Source organism: Phalacrocorax aristotelis, chromosome 2 (assembly GCF_949628215.1).
Source record: "Phalacrocorax aristotelis chromosome 2, bGulAri2.1, whole genome shotgun sequence".
NCBI lineage: Eukaryota > Metazoa > Chordata > Aves > Suliformes > Phalacrocoracidae > Phalacrocorax > Phalacrocorax aristotelis.
In genome coordinates, this window is record NC_134277.1 from 165,358,905 (window position 1) to 165,380,333 (window position 21,429).

General features: G+C 42.4%; 1 protein-coding gene across 9 annotated transcripts in view; it reads right to left on the minus strand.

The window, feature by feature from the left end:
- TSNARE1 (t-SNARE domain containing 1) overlaps positions 1–21,429 on the minus strand; it is a 510,738-nt gene that overhangs the window by 278,337 nt on the left and 210,972 nt on the right. For all 9 annotated transcript variants that reach the window (XR_012659332.1, XM_075085935.1, XM_075085934.1 and 6 more), the window contains one exon: positions 1,251–1,341. Coding sequence is in view for 8 of the 9 variants with exons in the window: in XM_075085935.1 (XP_074942036.1) it covers positions 1,251–1,341 (91 nt within the window). In the remaining variant the exon portion in view is untranslated. The remainder of the gene's footprint in view (positions 1–1,250; positions 1,342–21,429) is intronic.

Here is a 21,429-nt window from a genome sequence, read left to right on the forward strand (position 1 = left end):
AACAGTCATTCCAGGCTTCCTTCCCTGTGCTCTGGAGTAGACCATCACCCATTCATTTTTTTTCAGGTGGGCTGAATTGCACATGGTCCTCCACGGGTTACAAAGGTAGCCTGGGGTGACTGAGCAATTAAATCCTTATCTCATCTGCCTTTTGACAAGTGGCATAAATCCAGGCTGTAAAAAACACCTGGACAGAGATGAGTTGTGTGTTTAGAGCAGTGTTTTTTCTAGGTGTAAGGACAGTGAGAACAGAGTTAAAGTAATACAGGAGTTCTGAAAATGGCAACGAGTGAGGATAAAACACCAACTCAGGGAGGTTCCTGACCCAGAAACTATATGAATACTGGAAGCAAGAATGTAACAGAAAACTGCTAGGCAGAATCAAGTAGGAAAGAATTGTTCTTATTCTCATTTCAGGTACTGAATCACCTGTTATATGGGTGAAACTTCTCCTCAACTCTCACGCCAGCTGAAGTCTGCCCCCCACAGTATGCTTCTCTTCTTCCGCATGATTCATACCACAGGCCAAAATCAGCAGGAACATACGGAGTATAAAGCTCTTTGTGGAAAGGTCAGAAACCTTCTGTTTGTCCAGTTGTTGCACTGGGGACCAGGGAATATAGATCATTCATACCCCTGTGATGATGATGCTCATATGAGTTGAACCTACTGATGACAGAAGTCCAGTCTGTCCGTACAACAGATGGGGTTGCTGTGGGTTAAATTGTAACTCAAAGTCCTGCTCTGATCTAGACACAGCCTCAGATTATCTATTCCCCACCACTGCTTTGCCACTAGGATAAAGCACTAAATGAATTTTGTATCGAGACACATTCCATTGCTTTGCCCTTTCCGTACACTTCAACACATTTCCAAACTCACCTGCACCCGGTGCACCCACTGCACAGCTGAGTCTTTGACCAACACCAAACTCATGTGGAGCCAGGTGATTCCTGTAGTACTTTCACCCAAGCTGAGTGAGACCCTGAGATAAGTGTGAGCTAGTCAAGGCTCTGTTGATGAGTTCCTGATTTCCAGTTCCACATGATCCAGTTTTGGGAGAAGAACTGGTTTCTGCAGCTGTTTTCCCATTGGTCATTTATAAATGCTTATTTTGTAACGTGAAAGGAAGTTATAACAAGACATGGAGCTCAACAGCTTTACAGCACTCACTACCACTTCTTTTTTCATTATTCCACCCTCCATAAGACCCAGAAGTCTCCCACAACAGCATCTTGAACAACACGTACCCTGGATGAGCCTCTGACAACTTCAGACAACTGCTTGATGGCTTTGGTGCTAGTTGTGATGGTTTTATTAGTCTCCTGCTGGATTGCATGCCTGCAGAAGAGATGATGGGAATTGCAATTGAAATTAATTGCATAATGAGACACTTACAGAAATTTATCAAGCTACAGAGCAATTGAGACAGCACAACACACAGCACATGGAGCCACAGTAGAACTACGCAAGTCCGGGGTCTTGACGAGCAATGGCAGCCAGAACGCTGTAGAAAATACTAGCAAGGAGCTGCCCAAAATCTTCTTTCCGTGATCAGCACAAAGACAATGGCTGTGGACCTGCAAAGTCAATGAGGGAAGATAAGGTGAAAACAGGGGGTGGGCAGGTAATGAGGACGTCACAGATGGTTGGTATTGCAATTAAAATTTTCAAAAGAAGGGTTGTATAGCAAAGAAACATGGGACTGGGGAGTTACTGGATAGTTTGCCCAGGAAAATTTTGTATTCAGAACAGAAACTTGAAGAGACAGAAGTTGAGCAGGAAAATTTTTCTCACCATGATCATCTACCTGCTAATCACAGAATCATAGATTCGTTAAGGTTGGAAAAGACCCTTAAGATCATCAGGTCCAACCGCTAACCTATCACTGCCAAGTCCACCACTAAACCATATCCTCAAGCACCACGTCTACCATTCTTTTAAATACCTCCAGGAATGGAGACTCCACCACCACCCTGGGCAGCCTGTTCCAATGTTTGACAACCCTTTCGGTGAAGAAGTTTTTACTGATGTCCAACCTAAACTTCCCCTGGCGCAGCTATGACATAGTATCTCTAGGAAAGCACTGTGGATGCGAAGGTGTAGTGCTGCTTTACGAGCACTGAAACAGGCAGGCAGGGAGCCAAACCAGTACCATCTCCAATCATGGTTGTCTCTCTCCTTTACACCCCAAATTGCAGTACCATTATTTCTTGTAAGCACTGGTTGCTGGCTTTGCTCTTTGAGACCATACAAAGTCGGGGGAAGAGACATAAATGCTGCCCAAAGGTGTTTATTAGCTCAATCCAGTAATTCTCAAGCTTTATAAGGTCATAGGACATTTTCAGCATCTAAGATTCCCCAGAGAGCACTTCACAACTTTTTAGTAAGAAAGGTTTTCCATAATGCTTCAGTAAAAAACTCCATAAAGATGTGGAGAAAATGATCTTTTTTTCTCCCTTAAAGGACACATTTGAGCTCTTTTATCAGGCTGGGCGGGATGTGAATGGCCCCTATGTCCTGAAGACCCATGGGCCATCCTGGCTTTTCAGCTCCTTCCAGCTTCTCTGCCAGCAGTGATGGAGACCAGCTCTTTCAAGTCTTATGACAACCCTTTTGGCATCTCCTTTGAGGAACAAGGCCAACCCCCAAACAGTCTTTACCAAATGCAACCTTAGCTACAAATAAATGGAGAGCTCTCAATGAGTGCTCCACTGTCATTTCCATCGAGGCAGGGAAGATGGACATAGGCACCACAAACTGAGATATTCACTTCCAATAGCAAAGTCTGGCAGTTTTTTTTCTACTTAAGCAAGACCTTTGCGCAGACAGTCCAGGTGGGAAAGCTGTCTAGGATAAAAGTACACTTAATTTTATGCATTGTACCTACCAGGTATACAAACGAAAGCTTAGCATACCATGAAGATAGCATCTCTTAGCTACAGAGTAGTGATTCAGATGTAACTTAAGGTTTGAACAAGCACACAGAAGGCATGGACTCCTTTGGCACCATACAGGAAAGAGAAATAATTTCACATGAAGACAAGAGTGGATGTGATAACCAGTCATTATGAGTTAAATTATTTCTATATCCATTCATGAAAATGCACTTTATTTATTTATGATCCCAGGACCCACTGCACCAGCTGACTAATTACATCACTTGTAATACGAGATGGAAGAGGTCATGTCTACCACAGACATTTATTCTACGCTGTCGTTGCAAGACAGGGAGCTCGGAATTGAATTCTGTCATATTGCCTACCTCGAGCAGTACACAGTTAGCCTGATCCCCAATCTTTCAATCAAGTAAATCTTGCCACCAAGTGCACGAATTTCACAAGCAGCAGTTTCAAGACTAAGACTTCCACAACTAATTCCTCTTAAAGGCACTGGAGTTGACGTCCAGTCATTTTGCAGACCTCATTAAATTATCAGCCCACAGAACGAGTCAGGGATTAACATACCAGCAGTTCCCCATCCCCAAAGTAAAATGGCTTGTTAGGCTCATGCATTTGATCCTTCACAATCTCTGAAGTTAAATAAAGTCTCCTTCATTTGCATTCTAATGTAAATTTTATGTTAGATAACTTATGTAATAAATCCACTCCATGCACAAACTTTGCACTGAGCTGCTGCGAATTAACTGGGAACGCGAGTAAAAAGAATAAAAGTTCTGCCTTCCACCTCTTAATTCAAAATGCACTTTAACTGATGTGCTGGTGCTTGATTTTGGCACTTCCCACTATGTTGTCAGCACAATTAACTTCTTATTCTTCAGCCACAGAGATATGCTCAGGAATCAGAGTGATTATATTTAATTTACATTAAATGCTATTAAGTTCTTCATTATAAAAAAGGCCTTGAAACTCCACTCCCTGCAGAATTTTATTTTAATATGTAATGGTAACAAGATATGTCACTATTATTAGTAGTAGTATTATTAGTATTAGTATTATTAGTACTATTAGTATTAGTATTATTAGTATTATTACCTTGCTTTATATTCCCCTGCCCGTGGAAGTGTGGAAGTTAAGCAAAGGGGGGTCTCTAATGAATAAAATTCACTTCAGAAAAAGTTCTCCACACAACAGTAAGTTAAATACTCAGCCTGTGGGGATACCAAGAACCTAAGATTTAAACATTGTAAAAGACTTTTCTGTCTGCAGCTCTACTCTGAAAATAAGCACTCTAAGAATAAAAACAATAAGGGCATCTCTTAGGAAGAATGACATCCCTTGCTGTGCATTTCTGTATGCACAAAGATTGCAAAGACAATGCACTAAATAATACACGAGACGCCACGCTGCTGCCTAAGAGTTTCCTATGGCTGCTGTTTTCTTTACCAGAGAAGTACGGTCCACCGAATTCATAATCTCCAGAGCTCAGCTGCTTACAGTTTGTTCTTTGAACGATTGTATCTCTAATTTATTTATCCAGTTTCAAAATGAGCATAGCAAAGAGGCAGATGCAATGACGGCTGCTTCCCTCCTCCGCAGGGACAGAATGAAGGAGCTTAACTGCTGTTTGCGCTGTTTCTTTGAGACGCTTGATGAATGACCAAGTCAACAAAAAGTAATCAAACCCCAAATGCAACAGCAAAGACCGACAAGGGAAAGACTTCTCTCTGCCTTACTGTGCCTCCTGCCACTCACAATAATCCCAAAGAGCTTTGTTTTCTAGTTCCAGCAGGAGAAAGGCATTTTCATTTATAATACAAGATATGGCTTATTTTACTTTCATCTAATCCCTAATAAAAGAGAAATAATAAGTTTCTCAGGTATAGATCAAGGATACTTTTACTGTACTGGCTTAAACTTCATTAGATTTAGTATCCCCTTTGGCAGAGTGCAACTGCATAGCAATGGTGTACTTTAATGCATTTAAGAGTTGGGTGGTCAAGTAGGTTTAGCTACAGTTAAGCCAGGTAGTGCAGCATAACTTAAATTGTATAACTGTCTCTTGCATAGCAGCTGTAATGTTTACCACTCACTGCAGTTTTCTTGTACAAAAAGAGGTAAAAATTCTAGTTTGGGGAGCAAAGCACTGAGCTGCATGATCTCTGGCTTAAGGAGAAATAGGATGAGTATATGCATTTACATATATCCCATAGTTGTTGGAGACATAAATATGTAGAAGTGCATCAAGCATGCATCAGGAAATTGTTTGTAAGACTTTAGTCAATCTCTTCCCTGCCTTAGAGCTGGATTTTGTGAAGGACTGGTGTCTGTGGGAGCTGCCGATAGGCCTCAGCAAACTTTAAATGCATGTATACAAAATTTTATGTATTGACCATAGGCACAGCCATGCGTAGCAAGGCGTAACTAGTCTCTGAGGCTCCCATTCATCTTTCTTGACCTAATCAAGGCACTTAACTTCAGAGCAAAGCCAACGGAGGTCCTTCATGGTCTGCGGAGAGGGGGACCTCCAAAGGCACTGCAGAGAAGTCCACCCTTCAGCTGTAACCCACCACATTTGGATATCTCCTACACAGCCAGGATGATCCTACGGCAGAACTAAGGATATTTCCAGAAAAGGGTGGTCAGGGTGGATGTGTTTGACAGTTGTATTAGCAAACGCTTATCTACAGGATGGAAACTTGTGCTGCCTTAGATCACTGTAACTTACTGCTCATCTTCTAGGGCTGCTGGTCTGTTTCCACATGCAGGGAGGGATCAACACAGTGGGCATCTCTCATCTCTAAGCATTTATTGCAGATGTAAACAAAGCAGAAAGATGAGCTAGGAGGAAAGGTTGTTTCACAAAGCCCTAAAGTATCTTTACTGTATCATTACAGTCACCAAAGAAAGAAAGGCTAAATCTACTTGTTCTGGCTCCAAACTGACACTCACAGATCTTTTTTTTTCCCCCTTTCTCCTTTAGGACCTGATTGGGCATGTTGAGAAATCACTTACAACAGAGCAAAATAAGAACTCTAATTCTGGTCTGTCAGCAAACCCCTTTGCATAGGTGTAAATCATCCAGCAGAGTAAAAGTCAGGAGACAAACGGACTGCTACTTCCAAGTTCCAAGCCACACAATATTCTATAATAAAAGTATCATAGATTTCCGATTTGCCTGTCACTTGAAAGTATTAGGAGATGTGGTGCTATTTTTCTTTAGGGAGCTGAGGGGATGGTCTGTGGCTATGTGGGAAGAGAAGGGGAGGTATTTTAAATCCACCTGGCATGGGTGCTGTGTCATCTCTGGAGATGAACACGGCTATAGGCTAGCAGCTATTTTGTTCAGCAGTTCTGGATTAAAACATATGAATTGTAGTCAGAAAGCAGTCCTCACAAATTTCATCAAAGAAATGCAACCATTTTGGCAATATACAACAATGCAAACCCCAGCAAAATTATCCACAGTCTTTTCAATACCTATCAGGCACTTTTTTTTTTTTTTTTTGCATTACTTCTTAAAAATAAATAATAAAAAATGAAGCAGTTATTACTAAAATAAGGTGGATGCTTGCTCCGCTACAGAATTTGACCAGTCTTTGCAAGCAGCTAGTTATACACTGACCTGCTACCAGAAATTCAGGTTTGTGTTTTTCAACAGAATTATCTCCAGGACAGTATATAAGACCTCCCTCTTAGCCCCGCATCACCTACAGATTAGTTCAGCAACGCCTCAGACTCCATCTGTCAAGTCGTTACTGACAGCTCAGAAAGCACTCAAAACAGGACCCCATGGGAAGCAGCTTAACAATGTCACTGACATTAGTCACCTCTCCAGTTATTTTTCCTTCTCCCACCCATGCTATTCCCAAGTAAGTTTTAATTTTACAAGTTTCACTTTATTTCATAATAAAAGAGCCCCTTGGATCCTTTGTAAACGCCTTGCTAGCACTGAGCTATATTACACCTCCCTCTCTCTCATTATCCAGTAAGTCTCTTAGCTTATCAGAGACAGAAATTAATTTAATTCACCATAATTTCATTTTGATGAACCCTGGTGCCTACTGATCATGATAGTAGATTTTTTTCCCTCCAGGTGCTGATAAACTGCTTATTTCTTTTTACTATTCTTGCAACTTAGGTTGTACAGATGTAGACCATCCTCCTGCACCACATTTCTGCAAAAAGCAAGCAGGTCCCTCCCTTTCCACACCGAGGACCTCAGCTGCCCTCCGTGAGCTCTTAACATTCACCAGCGTTTCCACCATTGCCCCGATAATCCTTTTGATGCCCTAAGATAAATGGCATCAAACCACGACTATTCTGATTGCTTTACCTGTGCTTTCTAATTCTGTTGTGCCTTTCGTATTTCTGCATTAATGAGTGGACCATGGCTTAGCATCTGTCACAGAAAGGTTACTGGGATGTATTCCTGCAGTAATTCTCAGCAGTATACCCGGAGGTGCCTGTAACAACACTAGAAAACAACTAAGCGACATAAAACCTACATACAGCTGTTACCACGCCTTTCTTCCAGTAATTTATTGTAGCTCTTTGCTGAAGCTTGGACCAGAGCCGTCTTTCCAGGGTTTTCAGAAGCATTACGCCCATTTAAGGCTCGGGGGTGCTGCATTTAGGACTCTGTAGCAGGAGTTAATGGAGCCAGTCAACGTGCAGGGAGAGGCAGGGAGAACACCACACTATATATAAATATATATATATATATATAAAAATATATATATTTTTTATATACCATAAAAGATTGTTAGAAACTGTCCCCTTCTCTGAAATTTGCAGACACATGGACATGTCTTCAAACCTCAAAATCTTTTTTTGGGAACACTGTGTATGTGGACGCCAATATAAGCAAGCGTCTTCTTATAATTTGCCTGTTGCAGACCACAGCTATGGACACAAAATGCAGTAAAAAATATATCAAACCCAAAGAACTTCATGCAGATAAAAAAGCCAACTGATGCATCTGCTGTAATAGGTTTTCTTGTAATATGCACACCTATAAACATTAGCTTTTGCATTTCAGAGCAGCACCAGAAACAAAAGAAGCCCATGTCTCCCTATTTAGGAATTTCCCAGCCATAAAACTGTCTGTGGCAGGAGCTGACTGAGTGCAGGGCCGAGCCAGGGAGATACACAGGCTCTGCATGCCACTGCAGGAGATGGCAGTCCTATCTATTGTGGTTTAATGTTAATCCCAGTGGCCATATCCCCATGTCTAGCTAGCAGTCCTATGGAGTTTTAGGGTCATGGATGGTTTTAGGGGCACCACTTCACACTACATCAGTTTTTCTGTCATAGCTGGATGTGTTTTTATATAATATGACATGATGCCATGTTATCAATGATACGGCAAAGCATCCCCCTCGCTATATGCACCAATGCTAACCAACGAATAAATCTGGATAGACTGGATGAGTGAGTGTGGGACCACAAGCGTGCAAGAACATCTCCTGCACACACACATGTATGTAGAAAAGCCAGGGATAAATGGACAGGGGATAAATTGCACTGCAGATTAATTTAGGCTATTATCCTTCCCACACTTGCCCTCTTGGTTTCAGCATTTAACGTGGGTTAATACTTGGTATGGTGCTGTGAAAAGTAAAGATGAAGGGCACTTTACTGATGTGAATGAGTGATCGATTGCTTTAGCTCTCCTTGAGAAACTATGCTGAAACGATCATTAATAAAAGAGCCAGCGCTTTGTACCTTGGAGTATGAAAAGTTTTAGTGAACAGAGATGTAGATCTTTTGAGGCTTTATTCTGATTTGAAAAGTTGCTTTCGTTGGCAAGAACATCCAGAGCAAACATATGCAAAAAGGGACTCAATCACACAAATTTCCGAGATGTAGGCATTTTCACTCCAGAAAATACATGTTTCATTTAAAAAAAAAAAAGCCAACTTTGCTTAAAACCAGGCAATTTTAATTGAAAAATGAATCCATTTCACTCAAACGACTGCAAGGCTTTTTTGTTATTTTGTGAAGTGAGCAAGAAATCAAAGGCAAACAAACAGCTCAAGACACCTTTCAGCTTTCTGTTATTATTTGTGTATTTCTAGTTAGAGGTATTAAAGCACAAGCACTCCTATGTGTATACTTAAATTAAGTGATATGCCTAAACCCAGTTCCTTGATCAGGATTTAGGTGAGAAAGAAAAGGCATTGGCAGTGATTGTGCCACTGAAATTGTCAATGTGTAGCAAAAAGGCTGTCTTATAAACCTATGAAAAATGTCCACCCTTTGACTAGCAAGAAATCTAAAAAGAAAGGCAATGACCAACCAATTATTTTTCAGTCTAAAGTGCAAAAACAGGTGGTTTATCGTCTCCAAGAAGCTCAGCTCTAAGAATCAACAGAGAAACATGCAAGAAGCATTGCAGCAGTGCAGGGACATTAAGGCTTTGTGTTCAACCATGGCAGGAATCAAGTGCTATGGGTTTCAGAAGGAAGCAGCTTGTGGTGGGTTCACCATAGCTGGACACCAAGAAATTCCCACCAAAGCTGCTCTGTAACTCCCCCTCCTCAACTGGACAGGGGAGAGAAAATATAACAAAAGGCTTGTGGGTCGAGATAAGGAGAGGACAGGAAAAGATCACTCAGCAGTTACTGTCATGGGCAAAAAAGACCTGACTTGGGGAAAATGAATTTAATTTACTACCAATCAAATCAAAGTAAGATCATGAGAAATAAAAACTGAATCTTAAAACACCTTCCCCCCACCCCTCCCTTCTTCCTGGGCTCAACTTCACTCCCGATTTTCTCTACTTCCTCCCCTCCAGCGGCGCAGGGGGATGGGAAATGTACGTTGCGGTCAGTTCATCACACGTTGGTTCTGCTGCTCCTTCTTCCTCAGGGGGAGGGCTCCTCACACTCTTCCCCTGCTCCAGTGTGGGGTCCCTCCCACAGGAGACAGTCCTCCACAAACTTCTCCAGTGTGGGTCTTTCCAATGGGTTATGGCTCTTTATTAACTGCTCCAGCGTGGGTCCCCCACGGGGTCACAAGTCCTGCCAGCAAACCTGCTCTACCGTGGGCTCCTCTTTCCACAGGTCCTGCCAGGAGCCTGCTCCAGCACGGGCTTACCATGGGGTCACAGCCCTCTTTGGGCATCCACCTGCTCGGTGTGGGGTCCTCCACAGGCTGCAGGTGGATCTCTGCTCCACTGCTAACCTCCATGGGCTGCAGGGGCACAGCCTGACTCACCATGGTCTTCACCACAGGCTGCAGGGGAATCTCTGCTCCGGCACCTGGAGCACCTCCTCCCCCTCCTTCTTCACTGACCTTGGTGTCTGCAGGGCTGTGTCTCTCACATGTTCTCACTCCTCTCTCCAGCTGCAGTTGCACAGGTTTATTTTTTTTCCCCTTCTTAAATATGTTAGCCCAGAAGCAATACCACCATGGGCTCGGGCTTGGCCAGTGGCGTGGCCGTCTTGGAGCCAGCTGGTGTCAGCTCTATCGGAATGGGGGAAACTTCTAGGAGCTTCTCACAGAAGCCATCCCTGTAGCCCCCCTCGCCAAGACTTTGCCATCCAAACCCAATACACAGGTCAGCAAAGGAAACACATCTGACAAAGTTACACTGACCCCCCACACCGTCCCAGATGACAAATGAAGGAAATGTCACCATAAAGCTTGTAGACCAGCTTGGAGGAAAATTTGACACACGTTGATTTCCTTAATGGGTAACGTGAAGACACTATTTCAAAAGAACAGCACTGAAAGTCAGTGGGACATCAGGTTTGGTAGAAATCCACCTTTTAGGCACTGAAGAAAGCCCTCATAAACTGTCATACTGAAGTTAATAAATGTTGCACTGTAAATATCTATTAGTTAAGCTGTCTGGGCAATGAAAATGGATTCACATTTGCAACAGCTGTTGAAGACAGATGCATAATCCACTACAGTGAAGTATCACAGAAAGGAACTGAGCATTTAGCAAACTCCTGATGTATTTAACTTATTTCAGTATCATCACAGGCAGAGGCATAGCTTCTGGCTTCCAAGACAGATGTGTACAGATCCCACAGCCTGTGTTTCTCTTGACATCTTTTTCCCTCCTGGAAACTCCATTCAGAAGAGACACAATGATTTTGGGTTTAGTTACCTGGGATTTCAGTACATCTTCCCAGACAAACCCACTTCAAACACAGCTGATCTGTAGAGTCTGTATGCAGTGAGACCATATCCTTCTAAATAGATAAGCATCTTCTGGACTTCTCCTGTATCACACAGTACAGACTCACCCCTTTCTGTCCATAAAAATCATGATCTTAATATTGCTCTTTTATGTGCTCAAACATGCTCATATTCCCAAACCAGACCCTCCAACACCTGCCCCGGTGCCCCACATCTCACCTCCGTGGTCTCAACCATCACTCCTACAAGTCCTACAGAGAAGCAACTACATTTTCTGTTCCTACCATTTCCACACACCCAACAATACCCACTTAACCAAAAACAAACACCACCCCCATTTTCTCTAATTCCTAAAACAAAACCCAGCTTCACATTGTGCTGGGTTTGGCTGGGATAGAGTTCATTTTCTTCACAGTAGCTAGTATGGGGCTGTGTTTTGGATTTGTGCTGAAAACAGTGCTTGATAACACAGGGATGTTTTTACTATTGCTGAGCAGGGCTTACACAGAGTCAAGGCCTTTTCTGCTCCTCACCCCACTCCACCAGCGAGTGGGCTGGGGGTGCACAAGGGGTTGGGAGGGAACACGGCTGGGACAGCTGACCCCAACTGACCAACGGGATGTCCCACACCATATGACGTCATGCTCAGCATATGAAGATGGGGGAAGAAAAGGGAAGGGGGTGGGGTGGGGGGACATTTGGAGTGATGGCGTTTGTCTTCCCAAGTAACCATTACACATGATGGAGTCCTGCTTTCCTGGAGATGGCTGAACACCTGCCTGCCCGTGGGAAGGAGTGAATTAATTGCTTGTTTTGCTTTGCTTGTGTGTGCGGCTTTTGCTTTACCTATTAAACCGTCTTTATCTCAACTCATGAGTTTTCTCACTTTTATTCTTCTGATTCTCTCCCCCACCCCACCAGGGGGAGAAAGCGAGTGGCTGGGTGGTGCTGAGTTGCTACCTGAGGTTAAACCACAACAATACCAACAGTTTACTATTATATTTCTACCATGTATCCATCTCTCTAAACTCTTATGCCTTATCACAAATCCATGTATTCCCAAAACATAACCCCAATCCCATCCCCTGAGCTAGGACGTGATCTCTTGCCCCATTACATCTCTATGTGCACATAAAGCATGGCCACTCACACCCTCCACCTGCACAACCACAGCAACCAAGACCAAGATTTCAGGACTTCTCACTCTGGTCCTCTGATTGCATCTCCTCTGATATGGGGTGCCCACACCACCGCCCCACCCACCTAAAATTCATCCCACTTTTACAAACCATTCCCGTGTCCTCAGCCAGAAGTGTGGCTCTCAGACTGCCTGGGACAATTGTACTGGGATCAGAATGGGAAGCTGCAAACAACGTTACCTTCACAGCTCCTTTCCAAGGTGGTCGCTCCTCCTGCTCCAGAATATGACATCCAACTGCTTACCATGGGTTGGAAAAGTCTGCTCTAATGGCATTTTTGCTAATACTGGGTATGCTTTACTTATGACGACCAGCTCCATCAAATCCCCGACAGCAGCAAACAAGTGGCCTTAAGTGCTGCACAGCTTGGTCTTGTTTTCTCTCTCTCCTCCTGTTCCTGCCCTAGAAGGGGTTTGGGAGTACAGCGGTAAGCAGATAGGGAAGCCAGCTGGAGGAAGGAGCGGTTTTAAAGTACAAAGTGAAGCGTAAAAGTTGAAGTTGGTAACAGTGCTGGCGCTTTCTGAACACATTCCCTTGAGGTACTTACGCCAAGATCTATTTTTTCCTGATTTTTTTTAAGCAGGAGAGAGGAGAAAAGAAAAAAGTGAAAATAATATATAACAGAAAACAGCTTTAAAATATGTTTGCTCGAGAGAAGGGGTTTTTTGTTACGGCTTTATTTGTTTTCATATTGCACTTCGCTCTCAAAAAGCACAGAGGTGACTAAAAGGAATTGTGCTGGGAAGAGAAATGGATCTCAGCAGCCTACTTACCACCTATTGCTCTATCCCATATACTTCATATGCCTCTTTAAATCTGACATCTCTGCAACTTTCTGAACATAAGGGCAAGCTGTGAAGTGCAAGGAAAATTAATATATTTATCCTGCACAGAATGCAATACTCTCAAAATATAGGGTTCTTGATCTCTAAATACTTTTCTTCCTATCTCCTTCATTGTCCTTTCCATTCAACTTAGGTTTCACTCTGCCTTGCATCGCCTTACTAGCAACACTTTAATTTAGCAGGCAGAAAGATGTCTCTGTCTTTTTTTAGGAATGATTAGGTTTCAAAAAAAGAGACAAAATCTTAAAAGAAACGCTACTGGTGAGGCTTCTCTGCTCATCAGCGCCACATTTCATCAGTTTAAAGATCCTTTGGACTCTCAGGTGACAATAACGCATAATTCCCAATGTACCACAAGTCGCTCCTCCCCACCACCCTCCAGCTCACATCAGATCATAAAGCAGCCTAGCAGTTAGATTACAAAAACACAAGGCACTTTATTGGCCAATAAAACACCTGCAAGAGCAGCCATGTGAATGAAGACCCCATTTTGTGGGGCAATAAATTTTGCACTAGGACCCTAAAGGCACTGCTATTACTGGAATTGTGCAAATCACCATCCACGGTCCATGACAAAGCGTCTTAGGCTGTGGCCAGAAGGACGAGTACTTCCAGAGGGAGGGCAACAATTAAAATGCACTGCCAGTGGTCCAAAAAAATTGAACTTCAAGGAGATACTTCCCTAATAAGAATGGGGCACAAATATATAATAGAAGGATAAACAAACAAAATAAAAGATCTGAGGAAGTTCATTAAATCAACAGGCTCTGAGGTTTGTTTCAGGTGAGGCAAGACTATCTATTTCTGCTGGCAGGAGGCAATGAAGCAAACACATAATGAACTCAGATAGAGCAACTCGCTGTTTGCAGTGAGGGACAATAGAAATATCCAATTGTTCCAATCCATTCAAATGTGAAAACTGTAAGTCCTGTTATCAGAAACCTCTGCTGCCGATAGCAAATTTGTTCTCTAGGGGAAAAAAGGATTCAGCTTAAGAACTGCTGTTAAGAGTCCCATGCAGATGCTTGAAAGCAGAAAATTACCTGATGAAAGATCAATAATATTTCTCCTCTTCCTGAATTGAGGCTTATGTGCAGAATAAAATATTTCAGGGACTGATTCTTTGTTTCCTTGCTTCAACGCAGGCTATTGCAAATGCAACTAAGCTAGGAAATCACATATTTATGATCATGTTGTGAAAATCACATTGCATTTGTGCAGGTAGGGACACAAAAAGAAAACCGAGGAAGTCACGCTCAGTGCACCGTTCAAGCAGGCATATCAGCCCAAACGTGTTTCCTTGCAGTCTTAGCGCTTAAAATCAGACTTGCATAGAAAATGGTAACTATGCTAGGTTTATGCAACAGCTGCCAAAAGGTTGTGCACATGGATCCAGCTGACAAGTTACTGAAACGGATACAGCAGCAATCTCCATTAAAGGCCCGATGCACCACAGGAGAGGTGTTACTGACCTTTCCTTTTAAAATAAAAGGATCTTACATCAAAACAGGGTCAGGCTGATGTGCAAGAAGCTAGGAGGAGAGATCCTAGATATATATTTTTCTCTGTCTTTCCCAAATGAACAGAAGAGTTTGTTCAGCTGAAAACTGTCTGGAGTACAAAGGGAGAACAAGTGGAGTACTTCTGGAGGACTTCAGGGACATGAGATCATGGGTAAATGATGATGGCTTGGCTCATAAGGAGCAGAAAGAGGTTTTTTCCCCTCCTACTTGTTTCCCAGCTAACTCAAATCTATCAGGTGGTGAGTGCTGTGGTAGCACCAGGAGGCACATGCCAACTCGAAACTCCTGGACTGTTTTTGAGCTATCTCAATTAATAATTCCATAGTTGCCTAATTAAACCCATTAAAATTAAACAGTAAGGATAATATATTAGATTAGGAAGCAGATTCTCTCATGTTGAAAAGAAACATGTCTCCTGTCCTTGTACCTTTAATCCTGGACTGGCTATCAGATGGTACTGCCACATTCATTAAATCCCTTGGCTTTTTGGGGACTGAGCACCTCTGATATACTGGATTCTAGATAATTTTGGTATTATCCCGAATGGGACTTACTACCATCCAGTGTTAATTCTTTCACTAACGTCAAATCGGCCAGATATCCCAAGCCATTCTTGGGTCTGTTTTCAGGACTCTGACCAATTGTACAATATACAAATGCTAAATGACATCCAGATTCTGAACTACTAATGTATGTGATGTCCAAGCCAGCCATCTAATCACCTGTCACCCAGGACTGTGTCACCCTGTAGGTACCAAAATACAGAGTGTGGCTCTCTATTTACTCAAAGGCCTGTAGGAACTTACTGTCTGTTCCTTCCACGGGTTTAGAAATACCTGCGCAATGGAGACAGGCAGATCTCCTGCTCTTAAAGCTCTTTTGCTATCCACACTGATGGGTTCCTGCCCGGAGAACCCTCAAAAACAATTCTGCTGCTGCCAACCATTGTACCATGTCTTCTGGCTGGAGCATTCGCCTGGATCTCTTCCCCTTATCCCGAAGTTGTGGATAAGATGTGAAGATAAGCCAGCTGAAGGCATGAAGTCAGCATGGGTTAGTTATAAGACATTAATGAACCCCACCATTTTCCTTAACTGAGGCCTATGCAGCACAACAAGGTCCCCAGAAGCCTGCTCAGAGCTGGCCTTGCTCTTGAGCAGGGCTTGGACCAGAAGACTATTCCAACCAACACTATCTTGTGACTTGAGCACTGCTCAGCTCACTGCATTGATGCTTTTCCCAGAAGTTATCACCTTTTTCCCAACCGCTTCAGTCCAAGTGCTCTCTGTAGGCTGTCTCTGGTCAGTCAACAGAATTTATCAAGATGTTTGGAAAGCCCTGAAGCAATCATGCAAATTAAAAAAAAAATAATAAACTCACTACTTCCTGATTATCTACTTTCCCGTATTAATGACAAAAGAAAAAAATAGATTAAGTCATTGCTCCATGGAGCAGCTAAGAGAGCTGGTGATAATTTTTAGCAGCACTTGCCAATATTCTGCCCATACACTTCATCCCATTAGCCTAACATTAGCTGAATATTCTGTGGTTTAGGCTCCTCTAAGCAACTGCTTCAGACCATGGGCTTATGCTTTATTAGATCAAATGCCTTGCCAGACCCAAGCCTTTATGCCCACCTTATGCTCCTGCACTAAAGGTGGTCCTGATCACAGCTGCAGCCATTCACAGCCCAGCATGTTAGCGTGACTTTGCTGTCACAGGCAATCTCAATTTCAGTTCAGCAAGATTTTGGCAAACCTTACACCCTTGGTGAGATAAAATTTTCTGTCTTAGAGGTGCCTCATAATCTGTGCTCCTACTTGTCACCCAGATGGGTCCTTATCACCTGCTTCTCACCCATCTGCAGACATGGTGCAGGATGATGCTGTATCTCCTCTTCCTCTTCTCTCCAGCAATAAGGACACTTTTTCTTTGGTGGCTGTTGAAAAGAGAACTTAGCCAACAGCTCGAAGGAGCCTGATGCAACTAGTGTCATCTAACTCACAGTATGATGGTTGGATGTGCCTCTCTGACACAGCATCTCCTCTGTCACACTGGCAGGATCTCATTTTTAGTTCTAAAACACATTCCCTACCAGAAAGACTTAAAGAAAGGGACCCTTTTACTATCTCTTACAGAAGATAAAAAATTTCTAGCAGTGAGGGTTCTTACCTGCCCTAAAAACTCCCATAAAAGGAACTTGCTGAATCAGATGTATTAATTTGATTACTCCATATCAATTTCTTACATGAATGTATTAAATTTATGTCACTTAGGAAGCATGCTTTATTTTTATTATTTTGGAGGTTGAAAGACGTCAGAGATAACTACAAAGAAAGGTCTTTGGGACTGCATCCCTCAGGACAGAAAATAAAACCAACAATCCACAGCAGCAGCTTTTGAGTAATGATACAAAATCAACTTGTCAGTTGTCTGAATGTGCAGCAGGGAACCTGATGGGGAAGGAGATTTTAATCTCAACTTCTCAACCAGTCATCATGTCATTTTAGGGACTTTTATTTTTAATTGAGAGAAAAATATTGCAGAAATATTCCTTTTCCCTTCTGCCTCCCCGGATAGCCGCCTTTTTAACACTCTCAGAGTTGGCATCATAGCTCTCCAAATGCAAAGTGGTTGAAAAACAGCCAGTGAAATTACTTGAAAAGAAAAAGATCGGTTAATCTACCAGTCAAATTACCTACTGTCTCTCCCATGGACCAAAATAGAATCAATCTTTAAAACAGACAATCCTGTAATTTATCAACTCCCTTTTTAATATCAAAGACAGCATGTCTTCAACTCCCTTTGGCTCACAATTCCAGCTCCATCACCTGGCACGGCAGGCTGAGACTTGCCCAAAATTTCATTTATTCAGCTACACCTACTATTCCTCACCATTAGGCTTTAGTCCAAGCTGTAAGAGTTGCTACCTCTATGTAGTTGGGAATTAGACATCAAGAAACAGTCACACAGCGCTAAGGGAAGTCCATAGTTTAATTATTAAATCAGACTGAAATATCACGTTATGATTCCTACCTCACATTCAGTGTCCAGAAAGTCATTTAAATCAAAACACCTCCTTTACTATTCCCCAACCAGCCTCGTACTCTCCAGAATAGTAAATTAGAGATAAAAAGTTTACAAGAGTTTATACAGCACCCTCTGTTAAGGAGAGCCTAACAGCTCAGTAACAGCTGTCGCCGACTCTTGAGAAAATCTGTCTGCAGATGGGATGGTTAGGGGAAATTTAAGGTATTTCAGTTCATTGTCAGAAACGCAGAGCATCTTAGTGTTCCTCAGAAACCACACAGATGTTAAGTAATAATAATAAAAAAGTAATAAAACTGTGGGTTCAGGAGAAAGCACTGACCATAACAAAACTTCTTTCATAGATGTTGGCTTTTTCCATGTTCCCTATTCAACAAAATCATTTTCTTCTGTTAAAGAAAATAACTATTCTGTACCTGCAGGACAAGATGAAATTTAACACTGTGAGTGTACTAGACGATATAAATATTCCTTCAGGTGTTGACTGGAGGAACAGAATTATTTTTTAAAAGCATGAGGAATAACCTTAAAAAGGAGATGTTTTCATACCCTGCATTTTCTGCCGTTCTCTTCTTTACAGAAAGACCAAAAAACTCAGGTCACCAAAACCTGTTGCCTTTCAGACACACATCCAAACGTTCTGCATCAGATGCCCCTTTCTACACTCTTTTTTTTTCTTTTCTATGACATAACTGACTCCAAGGGCAAGCTTTCCTCCACACTGATAGCGCTGTCCAGGTGCACGCTGTTCCCACACAGAGCAGGGCGCTTGTTCTTGCTTTTAAAATATTACTTTAAAAAATGCAATTAATGAGCCAAGTTACTTCTGTATTATCATTTTTGTTTCTTTTCTGCCTCAGTTTGCCATTCTGTTATATGCAAAACCAATTCCTGCTTCTTTTCTCTTCCTTTGCGTACCTTGTCTGGACTGGAGGTTCTGGGGAGCATCACCCAGTACAGCACAATGATGTTCTCATTTGGGCTCTCACCGCAGTACAAACACTAACAAACAATATCGAAATCTCATTTCAGGACCAAGATGTAATTGGGTCTGAACTTACGTCCGGTCTTACACTGACGTAATTCCATTAGATTTAATGGAATTACTCTCGATTTGCACTGGTGTCTTGAATTGAGCTTTTGCTTTTCAGGATTTATATATTTTGTTTTCCTACCATTAAACCAAGAAACTAGCCAAAGCAATTTCCAACTCTTTTTTTTTTTTTTCCAAGAAATTCAAGCATTATTTTAGTTTATCTGCATGACCTCCACTTGCTCTTGTACATCAGCCATCTAATTATTCACAGCTCCTGCAGGACGCTGCATTCCATTATCTGCTATTTATAATCCAAGATGTCTGAGAACAAAAGGGGACAGGGCTCTCCAGTATATGCCTTTCTGGCCTTGTTACAATTTTTCTTACTCATTTCCAGGTGCTCTCTGCGTATAGCCTCTCCTTTAACCTCCTGAAATTTGTGTTTTATCTTTTAATTACGGCTTCCCATGACCCACTTTGTGGCTATTCAAAGGAAGATTCAAAGAGACATCACAGAAAATTTGTGGCTTAGCAGAAACACAAGGAGCCTTTTTATATCGTCCAGTTTAGTTCAGTCCAGGTGCGAAACCATAACTGGTGATGTGGCGGGTGATCAGAAAGCAAGAGGTGGGCAATTGGCTTCCAGTTAGGTTCACTAGTGCAAACCATTAGCTAACCCACACGCTGTAAATGATACTAAATTATTTACTTCTTGGCAATACAGCGGTGGATTAATTTTGTAAATTAAAAAGAAAGGGGAGGAATAAAATAAAGGGCTGAACATGCCTGGATAAAGTCACCATATGGGAATAATCCAATCAAAATCAGGCAACTATATGTCATGGAAGCATCTATTTCTCTTGGTTGACTAAAGAGCATTTATGTGTGACCAGCTCAGTGAAAACACCTCTGCTGAAACGTGTGAATCCCTCCCAGCGTGAGGAGACACCTGCTCACCTCCAGCATCTGCCTATCTTTGCAGGGTTGGAGCATTCCCTTCTGTTCTGCGAACACCTCCCCAGAAAAAGCAGTTCAAATGCCTTTCTGATACCTGCTCAGCCTCTCCTTCATTTCACAAGTGGAGTCAAATTAGCATACCAAAGCCTTGGTGGCCAGTTTCCCTGGTTAAGCACACTCAAGACTATTTTTAATTGCATTTTTTTCTTTTAATTTTTCTGGTGTCGACTTCTTATCATCTTTTTTTTATCACTCCTTTTCCTGCTAGATTTAAGAGCTCTTTAGATGCCACTACCTTTCCTCCTGGAAGGTGCTTCCACTCTGTGATCAAGTCACTTCTCAGTCTCATTTCTGATAAACTAAACAGACTGTGCTACAAGGCTCGCTGAGAAACACCTTTTTTTTCCTAGATCTCAATTATTTCTTGTATTTCCTTTGGATCCCTTTTTTCAGTTTTGCTGCAGTCCTTTAAAATTGCAAACACTGAAAATATTCCACTGTGTCCCAATGCACAATTCCTTAGTTATACAGAGAGACAAAAAGAAACCATCTTCCTGCTTCAAACTCACTATTTAACTGCTCATACACCTGTGAATGCTGTCTCTGGGAATTTCTACTGAGTTCCTTGACCCACTTCAGGTCACTGCTTTGCAACACGTGTCCCTGTTTTATAAGCAGAGTTCATATTGCTTTCTTTTAGCAATAACTTTGTGTTTGGCTATACAGAAACGTGCTGCTAGAAAGAGCTCAGCCTAACACCACTACAGCTCCTCCAGCCTCCTCAGTAGCTTCACTGACCTTTGTGCCAGCTCTGAATTTTAGTAGAAATATTTTTACAGGCACTTAGTGCTGACTAGTGAAATCACTGATTAGGATCAGGCCTGATAGCAAACACAGAGAAAACCCATTAGAAATGCTCAGTTTTGATTCCCATTAACTTTTCAGAGAGCTGTCACAGTCCTTATCCTGCCTTTCAAACTCAGTAGACCGTGTAGGAAAACTCCTCTTGGGTGTATATGTCTGTGTGTGGACTGCGGGAGAAGAGGCAGAGAGATTTGGGAAATACCTATGATGTTTTCAGGTGACAAGGGAGCATTTAGTTCTTCATCGGAGTAAGATCTGGGCATTTCTCATTCTCCCTTGAGTCCCCTCTTCCATGAAAAGGGGAGCAGTCTGTATAAGCCAGAGGAGACACAGTATACAGCCAGATCCAACCTGGACACTGTATGGCAGCAACGCCTCCCGAGTGGTCTCTATATAAGAGATGGACCCTTGATAAGACCCTCACCCAGCCCCACAGTGTTCTCCATCAATGAAGTTCACCTGGGCTTCCCAGCAGGACTTCAGGAGGGAAAGAGGTGATCTTCGGAGAGGAAGAGAAACGCAGAGGAACCTTCAGCCCACACGAGCAGCCACGTACCTGCCAGTACTGAAGAAAATAGCGCAAAACTTCCCTGTTGCTCTCTGAATGACAAACCCCTCAATTCATTTGGCTTTTTAAAAAAAACACCCAACACTTTCCTAACTTTCAGCCCTGAAGGATACAATTACTTACAAATTACTTACTAAACATTACACTTACGAACAAGTACCATGAAATTCAGTTAAGAGCTAATTCTCCCTGAATGTGAGAGGAATACACCAGGATGCTACGCTTGTTGTACAAGCCACACCGGACTGCTGATGCATGCTCACACAGAGCTTGCACCATGAGGGCCAAATGCCCTCACAGACCCTAAATGGCTCTTCCCGGGTGTGCGAGTAGCT